Source organism: Solenopsis invicta, chromosome 1 (genome assembly GCF_016802725.1).
Source record: "Solenopsis invicta isolate M01_SB chromosome 1, UNIL_Sinv_3.0, whole genome shotgun sequence".
NCBI classification, from domain to species: Eukaryota; Metazoa; Arthropoda; class Insecta; order Hymenoptera; family Formicidae; genus Solenopsis; species Solenopsis invicta.
In genome coordinates this window covers 23,938,964-23,956,206 of record NC_052664.1, presented here as the reverse complement: position 1 = coordinate 23,956,206, position 17,243 = coordinate 23,938,964, and the positions used below count along the sequence as shown (strand labels likewise).

Sequence of the window (17,243 nt, the reverse complement as noted above, 5' to 3'; positions counted from 1 at the left end):
CATCGGTCGACCCGTCCCCGGCGACCACCTTCATCGCGACGTCCGTTCGGCGCCGGAGCTTGCCGGAGCTCCGGTGCGTCCGGTCTCCCGACAGTCAAACTCGTTCGACGGGCCGTCGGACTCGGGCTTTGACTTCCCGGTCGGGTCACCAGTTGCGTTTCGATATCCTGACCGGACGCAGGCACGTATACGACGTTAACCGCCTCCAGCATCAGCAGCACTACCATATTATCGCCACTATCGCAGAATGAGGTCTATGCGATCGGTGCGACGCGAGTGCACCGTGCTCTGGCGTCGGTGCTCTGACGAGTTTGAGCTCGGCATGTGCACGGCGCTCCGTGAGTAGCCGCTGTGAAGGCTTCTTTCGAAGGAGTCCCAAACGATTCTCGAGAGACGGACGATGTTAATGCTTCCTGATTTATTTATAATCTGTGTGTTTCGTTCTTTTGTACTAATGTCCCTGCACGTGTGTCGTGAGGCAATAATAAATCTGCGTCTTTATTTAGCACGCTAACTTGAGAAATCACGATGTCTTTTGTGTCGCGGTACACGTGCATAGAATTATCATATCGAAGATTTCGTTCTGAAGATTTATCATCTTGAGTCTGCATTTAGGTGGCTTTAAATGCTACCGTTCGATTACTTCGTGTAATCAAAATGATCATGAAATCGTATTCATCCTTGAGCCACGAGCTAATGAATTTTTTATGTTACTGTTTTAGCGTTGTACGAAAAAATTTGAAAATCTACACCATTCGTAAACCTGATTGTTTGATCTTTAATCTGAAAGATCGCTATAAATAGAAAAACATTAAATCTTTACGACAGGAGAAATCGTAACGCAATTTTGTTTCAAGAACAATTTAATGTCTGACAAGTTGCGCCACGACGTAATCGTTCCTCATATACACTGTAATCATATAATTTTTCGTAACGAAAGATTCAAACTTGATTCGCACATAAATGGAAATTTTTTAGTCGACTCGACGAATAGTAAGCAACTAATTCACGTATAACTCTCTGCCACGCTTTTACCGTGACGTGCGTTGCGTTGCAAGCAAAATGATATGCCGCTGTGTTTCATTAAATTCAGCAGCAAGTTTCACTGAACGCAGTATGTTTAGAACATCGTGACAAACCAAAAAACCTACTTAATGAAAGCATGCATCGATTAACCGATGTTCTTGTAATGAATGTGTGATGTGTGTGATTGTTGATTGATTATATGTCGGCGGAATCAGCAAGTCATCGTATCCTTTCGATAGATTATAAAAAGTTTCTTTGTTCATTTTTTGCTTAAAAACAAACATAACTTTTGCATGAGGTTAAATATCGTTTTTACCTATATTATCTACATAATATCAGAGACGTGCACAATATGTTGCAACAAAAAGAAAAAAAAATACGATCTATTTTATAACAAAACTTGTTTATTATCTATCTATACCGATTAAGATACATACATAATCTGATTTTATATTTAAATTTATTTTAACTCGGAAATAGCTAGTCACTCTCCATCATTTTTTGTTTTACGTAAACGATTGCTTGAGATGATTTTTACAATTGAAAGTCATATTAACTACACATTGTGTATTATTGTTTGTTCTATTGATTTATTAAAGTATTGTGTATGTAGATTTAATATTTTCCGAAAAAAGAAAATTAAGAAACCGAGAAAATTAACGAAAGAAACGCATTAAGTTTATTATGATACATTTCTAAAAAGTGAAGATATTAATTAAAATGCTTTTACATATTGCGGATTTAGGTTGGATGGATATTTAAATTTTTGTAAAAAATTATTATACTAGCAAAATAATAAAATAATAATATAATGTTCATGTTACAGCATTTTAAAAAGAGGTTAAAACTGGTATTTCCAGTCCATTCTTAAGACCGGCTTCTTTCAAGGCTGTGTCGAGTATCGTCTTAAGATACTAATATATGTCTGTGATTAATTCATGACATCTTATTGTACTTAAGACAATCTAAATATAAGAATGGACTATGAATACCTGTCTAAGTCGCTGTTACATAAAGTATTTACATTGTATTATATTTTCTTTTGCAGAATTATTAAAAATGGTTTCTTTCTATTAGATTTATTTAGTATCTTATATGAATATTAATTATATATATGTTAAGTATTTTTCAATAAAAAAATATAAAAACATGATATACAATTTTTTTATTGTATAAACATAAAGATATTACTAGTTTATAATACTTTTTTAATTCAACTCATATTATTTGAACTCATATTATTATTTTGAATTTATAATATAAATTCTTACCATACTTAAATAATTTTATAATAATGATTACCTTCAGTCACTTTGAATGGTTTTTATATCAGTTGGTTTCAACAGATCGGTACTATGAATGTATGAGTTACTTGTTTTTATTGTATTGGATCTTGGACTCTTCGAAAAGATATAACAAATCTGGATTTTGGACTAATAAAAAAATTGGCTGTGATCTAATAGCTCCGGTGCTAGGATGTAGAAAACACTCTAATGACTATTCTCGAGTTAAGTGCGATCTTGAGATGCTGTTCAATCATTTCATTGATTGAATGAAGAAAATCGAATTATGAACCTTATATAATCTTTTAATGTTTTCTTTTTTAATATATTTAAAGTAATGTATGCTTTTAATGTATGAATTTATTTCTCACAGCTATAAGTTTCGATAAGTCTCAATAAGCAAAAAGTGTTTTTTAAATATTTAAAACGTTATAATAAAAAATAAATATTAAAAAAAAGCATTTTAAAAAACATTGCTTATTGGAATTTAAAAATTAATGTACTAATAAATAGTGATAATTTTATATGCGCAAATTTTGAAATTTAGAGAGCTGTCTGAAAATCGTTGTACTTGCTCATATTTATAATTGTTAATATATCGCATTCGTTTTTAGCGCAATAATTCCTATATATTGTGAAAAAATTTTTTTATTGAAATCTTTTTGCGAACAAATTTTAATAAAATTCTTCTTTTATTAAAATTTGTTTGCATTGAGTGGATACGATAAGTGCCAAAAAATTTATTTATAAACGAAAGATAGAGTTAAATCAATAATGGGTGATGTTGTCTAAATTGACCTTATTAATTTGAATAGTTGCTCGTACATATATCTCATTTCCTTTGTGTGCTATTTCTGAGGTTGTATAAATCCGTTATTCTTTAACGAGAGTTCATTATATCGCAACAGCGTCATGCACAGCTGGAGGCGTTATCTGTCGACAAACGTGGGCACTTCTTTGGTATCAAGTTAACTCGCGTATCACATTCAACTTCTATACCTTTCGAATTCAATCATTTGAAATTTTCGGACAAATGCCTTAAACCTGCCGAACCAGTGGTAACATTACGAAATAATTAAACACGAATCGCGAAATTTCAACCAGTTGATATTCTCGATGTTAAAAAAAAAACTGGTTTTGCCAGATAAAAAATTGCATAAATGATGAAGTATGCCTATTTAGATGTTTTAAGGAAACATCGCAAACTAGAAACCTGTTACATTATATGTTCGCTAAATATGATAATATGTTCTGTCAACTTGCGGTTCGAGCGTTACATGTACATTAAGCGTCATCGATGCCTTCCTCTTGAAGTTGTTTTATATTTTCTATAGTGCCAATAACAAATATCGGAAGTAATTAACTTTAAGTGAGAAGACATCAATGACGTTTAGTGCACATATATTAATAGCTCATATGTTAAAACACGTGAATTTCTGCACGTATCGGAATATACGTATATAAATGTTCCATATACTGGATTCCAAAATTCTCAAATCAAAATAAATTATACTTATGTGCTTATTAGTTTATTTTCTTTTTTCATTTTTTGTAAGTTATACTTTATATAAAATATAAATATTTATTTATAATTCATTAAGTTTTAAATTAAAATTATTAAAATATTTATAGTTAGTGATGTTCAGTTTTAAATTTTGCAATTGATTGTTCATAAATTTAACCGATCAGTTAGATTAATCAGAATTGGTGAGATCGGTTCTGTAGCAAGAAAGTTTTGGAAAATCAAGTAAAAGGTAATTATTTGTAAAATTTTATTTCAAGAAATAATTTTTGAGATATAAAATTTTAAAGCTGTTTAATCAAACACTCGCCTGTCATGTGGTCATCATCAATACAATGTTCGTACGGTATTAATGATTCATGAACATGCGACTGTCTAAATGTAATTTATGATTGGCCATCTTTAAACTTTTATATCTCAAAAACTACTATTTGAAATAAAAATTTACATATAGTTATTTTGCTTAATTTTTCGAGAATTTTCTCACTATAATATTTTGATTCGCGAATATTGAAACACTTTGTATATTCCAATAGATTTCTATATTGTCATAAATACATGTGTAATTAAGACACTAATGAGCATTAGATGGAACGTCAATTAAGTTAATCAGTGATTAATTTAATTAATAGAATCGCTTACCATAAAATTTTTCACTATAAATTATCTGATCTAATTCATCTTTCCATACGTCGAATAATAAAAAATTGTCATTTACATCTATTTTAAGTATCGTAGGTTTTATTTGATAACTTAATTGCCGAATTATAATATCTGTCTTATTTTATTAATATAAATGGTATTATTCATTTTTTGTGTAACATACTGAAATAAAGATATTACATCATACGCGTCATTCATATATGTATGGCACTCCTTATTTCCGAGAACACCTCGTTATTTAAATATGAATAGCATTAAATTTTTGTGAGAAATCTTGTTTTTAAATGTTTTATAAAAAAAAATCATGAAAGAGGAAATAACTTTAACTTTCAAAACTTTTATGTTTATTTTACATGTGAATTAAATATCATTTATAGAGGAGATGGTAGTATTACTGCAAGCATTACGACTACCCCTAAAATATTGATTATTAACAAAGTTGTTGAATAAAATGTAAATGGATGCCATATTATTACTTTTTATTCTACGTATATGCATGACGTATCATTCAACGTGTTAAGAAATTTTGCAGATTGAATTATTCACCGATTAAGTTAATTGGAATTTGTCGAAGTCATTCTAACGTCGATTTCGAGGTACATAATTTGTTATTCCGATTTATTGTGGCGTGTAAATATGTAATAACAAAGGATGAATAACTCTATCCGTGTTAATGAAATAGGGGTATTATTTGATAAATTAGTCTTGATTAAGTTAATCGCAAGTTAGCTGAAGCTACCTTGAGGTTCTCCAGTCTTTTGGTATCTATAATATAAGAACTTTAATAACTTTGTCAAATTTTAAAAATAAGTTTGTGGTATACAGGCATTTCAGAATTTTTCAAGTTTTTTGAACGTATATTTTCTTTAGACTTAAAACATAACATTCTATAATAGAATTGAGTCTTATGGAAAAGAGAGAGAAAGTTTTAAATAATTTAATCAAAATATAGAATCAAATATATAAGAATTTTAAAAAACTGGATACGTAAGAAAGAATAAAGTTTAAAGAACATTTTTTTGGAATTAAAAAAAAATGAAGTTTTACTGCTTTCTCTTTGTGAAGAGTATGGACAATTTTTGTCCACGTCAATATTGACCATTCATCATAAAAAAAAAACAACACTTTTATTGCATAAATCTTATTGCATAAATCTTTATTATTTTGAAGATGACAATGACAAAAGCTCCTTTGTTAAAAGGTATATGTGAATGAAAAGTCATGTGTTTTTCCTCCACTTTTTCAAACTGGATTGGAGAACCATTGACACGTTGTTTCGAGTCGCAAAAGTAGCGCCATATGACAGACTGGTGATGACGGTATAGCGCGCAACTGCGAGTGCCGACGTATGTGCTACGCGTGATCGGGGTGGTCGGGGGACTCGGGGGTTGCGACGAGGAAGGTTGCGACGCGACGGCGCGACGCGTCGATCAGCCGTGGATTCGATTCGCTGTGACGACGTGGTACGAGAGTGGTTCCTGTGCAATTTTCGCGAGTTTTCGAGAGTTTTTACGAGGCGGATCAAGGCGCCTCGTAAAAGGAACACGATCGCATAGCGAAGTATGCGAATCGGGCGATCGTATTTCATCGAACGTCGTCGTATCCCCCGCGAGGACGGTGCGAGCGAGCCGCACGGCGGCAGGGTCGATACGTTGACTTCAAGGGCGTACGGATCACCCACGCAGAGTCGCGGGTTGACAGTTTTTACGTAAGTCGACTTTGCACGAAAATGACATACACCCTTTGCGATTATTTGGCGATAGCTACGCGATAGACTGTTGACGAGATAGCTCGCGAAATGGGTGGAGTTTCGTCGATCGCGTCGCTGTATAGGTTATGTTTCTGTCGGTGGAATTGGCGACGCCAATTCTCAGTTTAAATATATAATGTGGGAAGGATGCACATATGTACGCGTTGAAAACGTACGGACTTAGAATTTTTTTTATGACTGTGCGTTTATATTATCGCGACAGGTGAAATGTTCTATGTATTTATTTTTACAATTAATTTGTAATACGCATTTTAAACGATATTCGAAAGAATTAGTCGGAAAGATTGGCGCTGTTGTACATATGTGCACGCACATTGATCCGTCACAAAAATGACGTGTATGTGATACGTAATTGTGTTGGACTTTGTATGACATCAGCATGATTGTGACAAGTATTGACCTTCCATTTACGACTTTGCGTGCACTAAAGAGTATTTGTGTGTGTGCTTATCAGTGCTTGTTTAATTAACATATTCTTTGATAAAAAAAAGTCGGAGTGAACTACTTTTTGACGATAATAGATTTATTTACTTATTTTTTTGTGATATTTTGGAATTAAACAATGTATTGATGAAAAAATGTTGATAAATGACGTCTTACTTATTTTGCATTCTGTTTTAATGAAGAGTACAGAAAAAAGATACAAGTGATGTTAACTTAGGACCTACATAACTAATCAGAATTAAAAGATTTTGGTAGATAAAACCTTTTGTTTAAATTTTATTACAGCGAAATTGATTTCTGAATTATTAAAAAAGAAATGTAACGACAGATTGTATAAATTATTAATTCTTTTTGCTGCCTATTAGCGACAAACATTTCAAATTTTTTTTTCGAGAAGTTGTGCCACAGTTATTCTTATTTTCATACTAATCGCAATTCCGAATTTTTTAAATTGTTAATTCAACATTAATAACAACAGTAATTACGTATCTTTAAAATTTAGGCAATATTTTTTTAGTATCTATTAGTATACTTAGCACGATCAACAAAATTCCTCGACGGTTACATCCTCGCTAGATTTATATAATCTCATATAAAATACACAAATTTAATAAGTCGCGAATGGAAAAGAACAGCAAGGTTTTATTTTATTTTTTTATTTTTTTTTACATTTTATCGGCATGTGCGTATATCATTCTGTAAGTCATATGTTAGAGCGAGTCTTTCTATTTTTGTCGTAGCATGACATAAAAAAAATTCACATAAATTATCGCATAAAATTTGTAAACTCAATGTAGAGATTGAGAAAGAATGTTTATATGCCCGTCATAAAATGATATATACACTATCAGAATGAATAACGAGGCTATTTAATTACACAAGAATCGCTTCATCTGATGCATCTACTTGTAATTAATCATCCGATGACATAATGTTGATAAAACATTGTACTGTTTCGGAAGAAATATTATATACGTCGTCGGAAATTTCTTACCATTCTTACACAGAAAAAAAACATTCTTTTGTTTTGAAAATATCTTTGTGTTTTAAACGTTAGATATTGAAATGAGATTATATAGCTTTAAACGGACGTAACTTATTTACATGAAGAATTTTGTATAATTTTATTGAAAAATATACATGTAGTTATGTAGTCAACATTAATTTTCATGAAAATTGAGAGGAAAAAAAATATTGGATAAAAGACATCTTCAAAAATTAAAATTTTATAATACTATTATTATTAAACAGTTATATTAAACTGTTCTCTTTTTTTAAATGACTATTGTAATAATAAAATTAAAAAAAATTAATTTATAAACAACATTGTTTCACATATGATCAACAATTTCCTGCTTATATATAAAATAATGATTGCAAAATATGGTAAAATATAATATAATTGATTAATTAAAGTGACAAGTGATGAACGAGGAACATTTACAAAATTATTTGAACTGATTTTGAGATCATTTTTATTTAAGATTACGTTATTAGAAAGTAATTATTGAAAAATCTTTTGAATAAAAGGCATTAGAGCAGTTAATAGCGATTATTGTCAAAGTTAATGGTGGATTAACTCGGCTCGTAGAAGCCAACCGAGTGAAACGAAGGGTGTCAGCAAAGGCATCAACAAAAAGAGGTCAAACAAGTGAAACACTGCAAGATTTAAGCCAATAAATACAATAATTATATCATGATAATTGACGTAATATTATCGTTAATTACGTTATAATAACATTATAACAATGATGTATTCAGTTTATCGAAGGATAAGATATAATAATTTGTAAGCATTGAAACTGAGACATAATTTCAATTGATCTCGATGGAACTGGTCGTTTATTCCTGATACAGTTTAAGGATACAGTTTATTGGTACGATTGAATCAATCATCGAAAACGATTAAATCTCTATGAGTTCAAATTTCGATTGCACTGAAAAACAAAATTGTTAACTGGACTAAATTTTTCAAGTTGATTAAATGTCTACAATTCAAGTATTTATGTATTTAGGTGAACTATATAAATGCTTGAACTGAAGAAATTTAATCAAGTAAAAAAATTTAGTCAAGTCAACAAGCAATTTAGTCAAGCATCAGTCATTTAGTCAGCAATTTTTTCTGTGTAAATACGCGAAAATATTTTTCACTCTAGCGAACAGTAGGTATATTAACATTATTATAGCATTTATGGCGTTACCTATTAGAAAATATTTTAATCTCACTTGTGATGCGATTATTTTTATTTATATACGTAACTCGGAAAACACATTTCGTTCTGACGTTATCGAGCCCTCTTTCAGAGAGCGATCTCTTTTTTTTTTTTATAATTATCACAGTGTGTTATGACGTAAAGCTTGAACTTTGATATTTAAACAATAGATATAGTTGCATGTGCAGAAATTGTAAGATTGCTCCACAGATTATATTTTTACAAACTTTATTAATTATCAGCACAACTTGATTAAATATCAATTAATGAATGACAGGTTAAATTTTGACAAGTTAAATAATAGACTGAAATTGTAAGAAACTTTTATCAAGTAAGCACGGAAAGAATAATTTTGCTGAAATACGGATCTGACAATAATTACGTTGAACCATTTAAAACAATGTATTGGTTGTTTAAATTGCTAGAAGGTCAAAACTGTTTGCAGCATTATCATGTTTGGACGTCCCACACAATTATTTTAATCACACAAAAAAAATTATTTCTTAATCTTATCTAAGCTAAATGTGTACATGCTGTAATAAAATTTATTTTTTAAGAAAATGTGAAAATAACAGCGTTTTTCAACTAAAATTCTCAAAATTCTTTGTGTATATATAGTTGACACAAAAACAATCTTTTCTTATATGTCAAAATATTAAATGGCAATGTCTTATTATATAATATTAATATACATACGGGCGAAATATTGAAGATACGATTTGGAAACGGTAATTGGCAGCTTATTCGATCGTACACGAGCATGAAATCTGCCATAACCAGTATTTGTATCGTTTATCAGACTGCGTCTTGCCTGACTACAGACTTATCGCAAGATAGTTCGTGGCTTGCGGCGCTAAATGATCGTGAATGCTAGCGGGATTCTGTAACTTTTAAACCCGCTTTACACGATTTATAATTTACGACAGAATTCAAGACAAAATATAACCATGTCATATTTTTTAATAACTCAACTATGTCAAAGAAAGAAACAATCGAATATTCTATATACATGCACGGAAAGAACAATTTTGCTAAAATATCTAAAAATTTAACTAGATATAAAAATTAATTTGTTGGAACATTAAAATAATTATAATGAACGTCGGATTAAAAATTAAGGGAGTCCGTAAACGCTAGTATTTTACGAGACCTTCTGTTTAACATTATCATTAATTAAGTTGAATATAACTAGTATCTAGAAATAAATTTAGTTCGAAAAATTTATTTATCAATTAAATATTTATTTTTTACGATTGGCCAGTATTTGCATTATTTTAATTTACTCAAAATTTTAAGAAATTCAGTTATTTTTTATTCTGTAGAGCAGAGAAACTACTTTACAAAACAAAGGTTTTATAAATTTATTGAAATTGTTTAAATTGTTTATTATTACTTATTTATTTTGAATAAATAAAAGATCGACATATTATTTTAATTTGATTAAAATTATTTATTATAGAATAAATTTAGTTTGAAATAGTTTGAAAATAATTTAAAAGCAGGCAATAGGAACCCCTAAGTCGCTTAATCTGCTTAGTGTATAATCCGGCTCTGATGGACGTTTAAACATTTTTGCAATGCTGCAAAAAGTTTTGACATTATAGCAACCGACTTGTACGTCTTACATAAATTCGTATAATACAACAATTTTTTTTTTATCTGAAAAAATGGAAAAAACGATTTTATTGAAATATTGATATGAAAATAATTATAATGGGTCATTAAAATAATTACATTGCACTGAAAAAAGAATTTGATAACTATTACCAAATCCTTTTTTCATGCAATTATTTCAATGATTCAACATAATTATTTTCATATTTGTATTTCAACAAAATCGTTCTTTCAGAGTGTAGTTATATTCAAAAATTGATATATAAAATTATAAATACAATTCTGTCTTGAATTTTGTTGCAAATTAAAAATTGTGTAAAATGGGCAATATGAATATCAGTATGCTATCACTGCACGGATATTATACATGCAAATAATGGTTTTGCTGAAGTATTTAAAAATTTAGGTAGATACAGATCTGAAAATAATTTTGTTGTTGTCATCAAAATAATTACGTAGGACGTTCAAGCATGATGGGCAAGAGTGCAAAATGTTTTGACATTTTAGCTACTAATTTCAATATCCTGCAAAATTATTTTCATGTATTTCGGTATCCAACTAGTTTTTAGATTCTTTGGCAAAACCATGCTTTCGTACAGGGTAAAAAACTACACAACGACAATGTAACGATACACAACGACAATGTAACGATATTGAATTGTCATTATGTCGAATTCTATTACATGTTGCGGCATTCGCTGTCGATCTTCCGTCGTGCGCTTTCGCGACGACATGTGACAAATGAGAAAGATAGAAAGAGAGGGGAATTCCAGTTTTCTCGTGACCGGTGTACCGTTGCTTTCCACGCTCAACTGACACGGCCGCGGCTTTTCGACCGCGATACTCCGTACGGCCTTTCGAGAGCAGCATGCCAGTCGACACTCGCGATCGCAAGGCGTACACCGTGGAGCTTACCGCGCGCTCTCTTCCACTCCGGCTTGATTCCAGTTCTAGCGGTTCTTTTCTGCGAGTGCTAACGGGAGTTCTCGAGTCGCTTTTCCTACTGGAAACTTCCCTCGCTTGGGCGATATATGATTTTCAGCCCTGTCCCCTCGTTTGCCGAAATAACGTTAGCGTGCACAGTGTCACTCGGATTTCTGTGCTATAAATACCGATGATAGCTATGATGTTTATTCGTGATAATGAAAACGTGACGTGCGCGGCACAGAATACATTTCCCCGTAATTGTGGCGTCGGAAGGTAAAATTCATATTAAGACTACATCGAAATTATTATCTCCGTCGTCGTTTCATCTTCGATGTATTCGGTATAAGAAAAATTTGGTGTTCGCAAAGCTCATTTTGCATTCTGAGTGCGTAATTGCCAATATTGCGACCTATCCTTCATGACTGTTTACCTTTATGAACATGGGAACCCGTCGGCGTGTTGATACCGGCACCTGTAAGTTTTTTTAAAAATTCATACATGATTATCCCGAAACTTTTCCGCAGCGATTTTTAGCCAGTTTCACAATTGCCCTTTTATTTAACTATTTTCTTCAACTAATAGATACGATTTTATTTGCGTACCACTTTGTTCAACTTCTTGGCTATATTAGTAACAAAAATAATTGAAGCTCAACGAACGGTCATAGCAGAATCTTATTATTACTCAATAATATTTCTCAAGTAATTTTGTACTTCAAACTGCCGTTACTTCCGTATAAAATCACGCAAGAAATGTTATTCGGTCGAAAACTTGCTGTGACGTTCGTTGACCTCGATTTTAATTGTATTGTACATATATTATCTTAATTATTGCGGTAGGGAAACTAAGCTCAATTTGTTTAATATGCCTGTAATTATTTGTACTCAGCAATATACGCGAGGTTTAAAACGCGTGTCTGTCGTAATTATAAATTTTTCGAACAAAAGGATTATCCATGATCGTAAATGTGTGCTTATTATCTCATTGTTATCTTTTGAGTTCACCTTGCATTGTTTTCGCGTATAAAACGTTAAGTATTGTACGTGTGTACATGTTTGATTATCGAATGCCTTGTAATTTTTTTTAAGATATCGACGTAACGACGTCCGGTATGAAGGTAGAGTTGACGATAGTCGAGAAGTTTAGTCACAGTTATGAGGCACAGTGATTTGCGAAAGACTTCGGAGCTATTACTTGCTTCTCCTCTCACTCGACCTCGACGTTAAATAAATTTCCGCCGGGTTTCCCTTGGTATCGACCTCGACAAAAAAATCAAAATAGACCGCAACTAGATTGTCTGAAGTGCACGTGCACGAAATAGATTTTTTTCAATCACAGCATAGCTTGTATAATTGCTCGTAAGTCGCGCAATAACAGGATACCGAGAATAATAGGTTGCCAACGTAACAATGTGCCCGCGACTCCGTCTTCGACATGACTGACAAGACGGAATTCCCGAAAAAGAAAAAAAAAGAAAAAAAAACGGGTATTCCTGAGTAAAACGGTGGGGCATATTTCAGAACGTGGAAAGTTAATCGCGCGCGAAGGAAGACATACATAGAGCTGATTAAGATTCTAGGACGCTTGGCGGCAATAAATATCAGGTCGCATTTATGATATACGCCAGCGTGATACTCATCTCACGTTGCATTTCTCTTGGTATTTATTACAGCCTCGCTAATATTATTATTTATCCTTCCGGCCTCAATTTTCGAGATTATGCATCGCATTGCCGTTATATTTTTTGTATAATTATTTGGAGAATATAACGGTCGAAAATAGAAAGTGTCAGAGATTGATTTCGAATTGATTAATTCAATGATATTGGAATTGGATTCATTTACATTAATTAGTGATTAGATGGAAAAATATTTCATCTCATAAATATCCTTTATGAAGATAAATTATCAATTTAAAAGGACAATGTATACCCGGCGAAAAGTTTATCTTCAGAATATCAAGTTTTAAACTTTCAAGATTGAGGTTTTCAAAAATGGGGTAAAATAAATTTTAAAGAATTTTATTGCATTCTTTAAGTCGGAATCAGTGTATTATTCACTGATTTGCAATGCTATGTTTATATGACTGCGATAAGGAGTATTGACTATTTATTCAATGATTCTGATTAAGAGGAGGAAATTCTTACTAATCTGGAAGTGGTCTATTATCACTAAAAGATAGTGCATATTTCACTAATTAATATAATTATAAATACAGCACTGAAATCAATAAAATTTCACGAATTTCGATTTAGACAGTACTTTTAATAAAATTTAATTAAATTTTATATGTACTAAAATTTTACTAAAAGTATAAACAAAATTCTTTGAAGTCTATGTTGTTCCACGACTATCATAATTTTGAGAATTCCAAAAGAAAGTTCTAAGTGAAAATTTTCTCTCAGTGTAGAGACTGTACTCTTTACGTCATCTGACTTTTCACGAAAGAAAGAACGTAGACCGTGGTCCAAATATGTTTTAGTAATTCCACGCAAATATAATTCCAAGAATCTTAATAGTAACATGGGACTTTTATTGTCTCATGTGCACGAGAGGTCAGCAGGTTCTAATAGCGTTGGACCTTTTCCGCTGAAAATCCCGCGCGGGAAGAGCTTCATGATAACGCGTGTTTGTTGATTCGGGCTTCGACGGGTTTTCACAGAAAACATCTGCCACATAGTACTTATATACGAAATTTATTTATAATCCATCGTAACCGTAAATCATCTGGAAGTCCCGACGACTCACTGATTGAGATCGTTCCGTCTACTCTCTGTTTAAAGTAATAACATTTGATGTTTCTCTCCATTAAAAACACATAAAATGATGATTCACTAGGAAACTAATTTTATTTTAAAGGAATATATACCAAAGATACACGACTTGTTATAAGTTCCACTCCTTTTTCTCGTTGTTAAAGAAGACAGGCCAATAAAGTTCAATTTAATACTTCGAATCGTTTAATTCTATCGCGAGTAGTAGGGACAGAATTAATCGCCATAGAGTTTGTTCATTTGCATCACCGAATGACGACACGAGGCGTTAAATTTGAGCTTCATCTGTTTTTAGTTTAAGAGGTAAAATAAAAGCTATAACAATCGTTTATTTTAAAGGCGAGACCATTGCAAGTGGGACGCCCCCGATAATGTTTCTTATTTGCAAGGAGCGCATCTCGGTCTTTCGTTCGTTACGAGGCGTTAAATAGATCAGACTGACCGCGCTAACTGTAACTAGGCTACCAGGGGTGCCCTGACCCTGACTATTGCGGCAAACGAACGCATCGTCTTCACTACGCGGAATAGGCGATCGCATCCTGGACCGCTGCCATCGTGAGATCTAAATAGAACTACCCGCCGTCCTCTGGCGGGTGGGACGACCACTTTGCGGCTGTCTCAATAGACTTTGTTTTATCGCGTCGACTAGTCATGCGGAAAGTGCGAACACCTCTTATTAACTGATGGCTGAATAACTCTCTTAAAATTGTAGTGTCGCGCACATAACGTGGGCGCGTCCTCCTTCCCTCGTCTTGGTTGTAGAACTAAGTCTGCATAGCTACGTTGAGACTACTTTGTTTTGATATATTAAAACTGTAGGTTTGCCAAGTATATATTACATTGTATATAAAATTGTTTAGTAAAAATATTAACTGGCTCAGCTTGACAGCATAAGATTTTTTATTCTTACAGATATTTCTTTCATTGTAACGATTTTGTTGTAGTCAAGAACACGTCGAAATATTTAATTTAAGACGATTAATTTTCAATGCTTTTACTAAGCTATAATAGTTTTTTTTTAATAAACAGCGCATTTTTTTCAAGTGATAAATTTAAACTATTGGTAGGAATTTTAGTACTTTTATTCGCGTCACTGTCTGTGCGTGGTCAGCAGTCGTTCTATTTCTTTCAATTGCTTAAGCTAGAGCTGCTATGTAAATGAGTGGAAGAAACTTGATATCTTGATCCATAAAGAAGGAAATAATTAGAAACAAATGTGAAGATGGAAGATTAATAAAATGTAAAAATTTTATTACTTTATTCTATATAGAATTTTACTGATTCTTCAAGTATATTTGATGCAAAACGTCAATTGAAATATTTTCTTAGAAAAAAAATATCTTTCGAGGAAGCCTCGAGAATTAATGAGATTTTTCGCATTTGTTTCTAACCTTTTTATTGCGTTGAAATATCTGCGCAGCTCGGCAAAATAAAATTATCTTGAAAATGATTGTTCAAATAACCGAATTACGCATGCCGTTGTAGGATACGTTGCAGGATAGGAAGTCGAGTGCCGGCATGCACTATTGTGAGGAGTCACGAAAACATATCGTTGAAAACATATTGAAAAATGGAGAAATAATGTATTTTTTTCCGCTCTGTGTCAGAGCAGAGCTGATAAATAAAAGTACGAACAAACGTACGTGACATAAACGCGCACTTATGCTTGCACGTGTACGGGTGAAACAAACTCGTAATATGTGAAAAAATATATCGCGTAATCTATGTAGTTTATATGACGGCATCGTACACGTGCCTGTTTAGAAATACATTTAGTAATTTCTACAAAGAAATGTAGGGGCTGCCAATGGAGCTCGACAGCTCCAACATGCGCAAAAATTTCGAGTAATTAAAATAAATCTTTTCAGTGAAAGATGCTTTGCGTTTTACCTGAATTTGCCTGAACATTTTTATGATATTTTTCTCTTTTTTTTTTGTTAATGAGATAGAGTTACCTAAAAATTTTATAAATTTTAAAATGTTTCTCTCTCTCTCTCTCTCTCTCTCTCTCTATATATATATATATATATATATAAACTTAAAAATGTGGACAGTAGAAATATCTCGAATATTTATATAAAAGTGGACTAATGTAAAACGCGCAAGATAAGAAGTATCTCTAATTGAAAAAATGTATATCTTGTGATTATGAAATTTGGCATTATAAATTTTTATATGAATTTTAAACTTTATCTGACAAAACACATAAAAATATAGATAATAGAAAAGAAATCTAAAATTTCTTATTGGCTAATGAGTGCAAAATATGAGGTATCGGCTTATCTTTATAATTATTATTGATTGATCGAATTCTTATCTTATTCAAACAGTAAAATTTTTGCCTTAAAATTTTGCTCTCGCAGACAGTACAATATAGGAACTGAATTTACGTGTCCACTGACATGTTTTATTCCATGCTCCAACTGACAACGAAATGAGTTCCGTGAACATGTCGTTTTTCAGATAATATTATTTGTAATTCTTGATCTATTCCGCCTTAACAAGCAAAGAAGCTTACTCTTTGTCTATTTTTTTTCTATTTTTAGTGCTACAAAGTGCGTTCGTAATATGATTGAATTGCACAAATGAATCTCACGATGCGATATTTTGCGTTACGTCAATAGGGAAAATAATACGTTCTCGTAATCATACAACATTGTGCCATGAATATTGCATTTGTATTAAAAAAAAAAAATTATTTTCTTCCTTTGTTGCACAATTATGCGAAGCATCATCTTATTTTCATTAGCTTAATTTCCAGTGTAATTTCCAGAAATATATACGAATGCTTGTATAAGGCTACGTACATTCTTATATGCTATTCTTATATGATGCGTTTGCTACATATTATACATTGGGATTTTAACTACGGTCGCATCAATAAGAGTTTTCCACGTCTATGTTCATACTACACTCTCAAATATGAGTGTGTAACATGAACATAGACATGGAATATCCTTATTGAGGCGACCATAGTTAAAATCCCAATAATTTATACTAGTTATTA

The 17,243-nt window shown here is 32.0% G+C and overlaps 1 protein-coding gene across 6 annotated transcripts in view; it reads left to right on the top strand.

The window, feature by feature from the left end:
* Positions 1 to 61: 61 nt before the first annotated feature.
* LOC105193287 (calcium release-activated calcium channel protein 1) overlaps positions 62 to 17,243 on the top strand; it is a 28,764-nt gene continuing 11,582 nt past the window's right edge. Inside the window, exon 1 of one of the 6 annotated variants that reach the window (XM_039452589.1) lies at positions 62 to 181. Coding sequence is in view for 4 of the 6 variants with exons in the window: in XM_039452575.1 (XP_039308509.1) it covers positions 248 to 338 (91 nt within the window). In the remaining 2 variants the exon portion in view is untranslated. Of the gene's footprint in view, positions 182 to 217; positions 339 to 5,653; positions 6,203 to 11,169; positions 11,938 to 17,243 lie in introns of those variants that run through there. The other 5 variants (XM_039452575.1, XM_011157686.3, XM_039452587.1 and 2 more) reach the window with 5 other exon arrangements.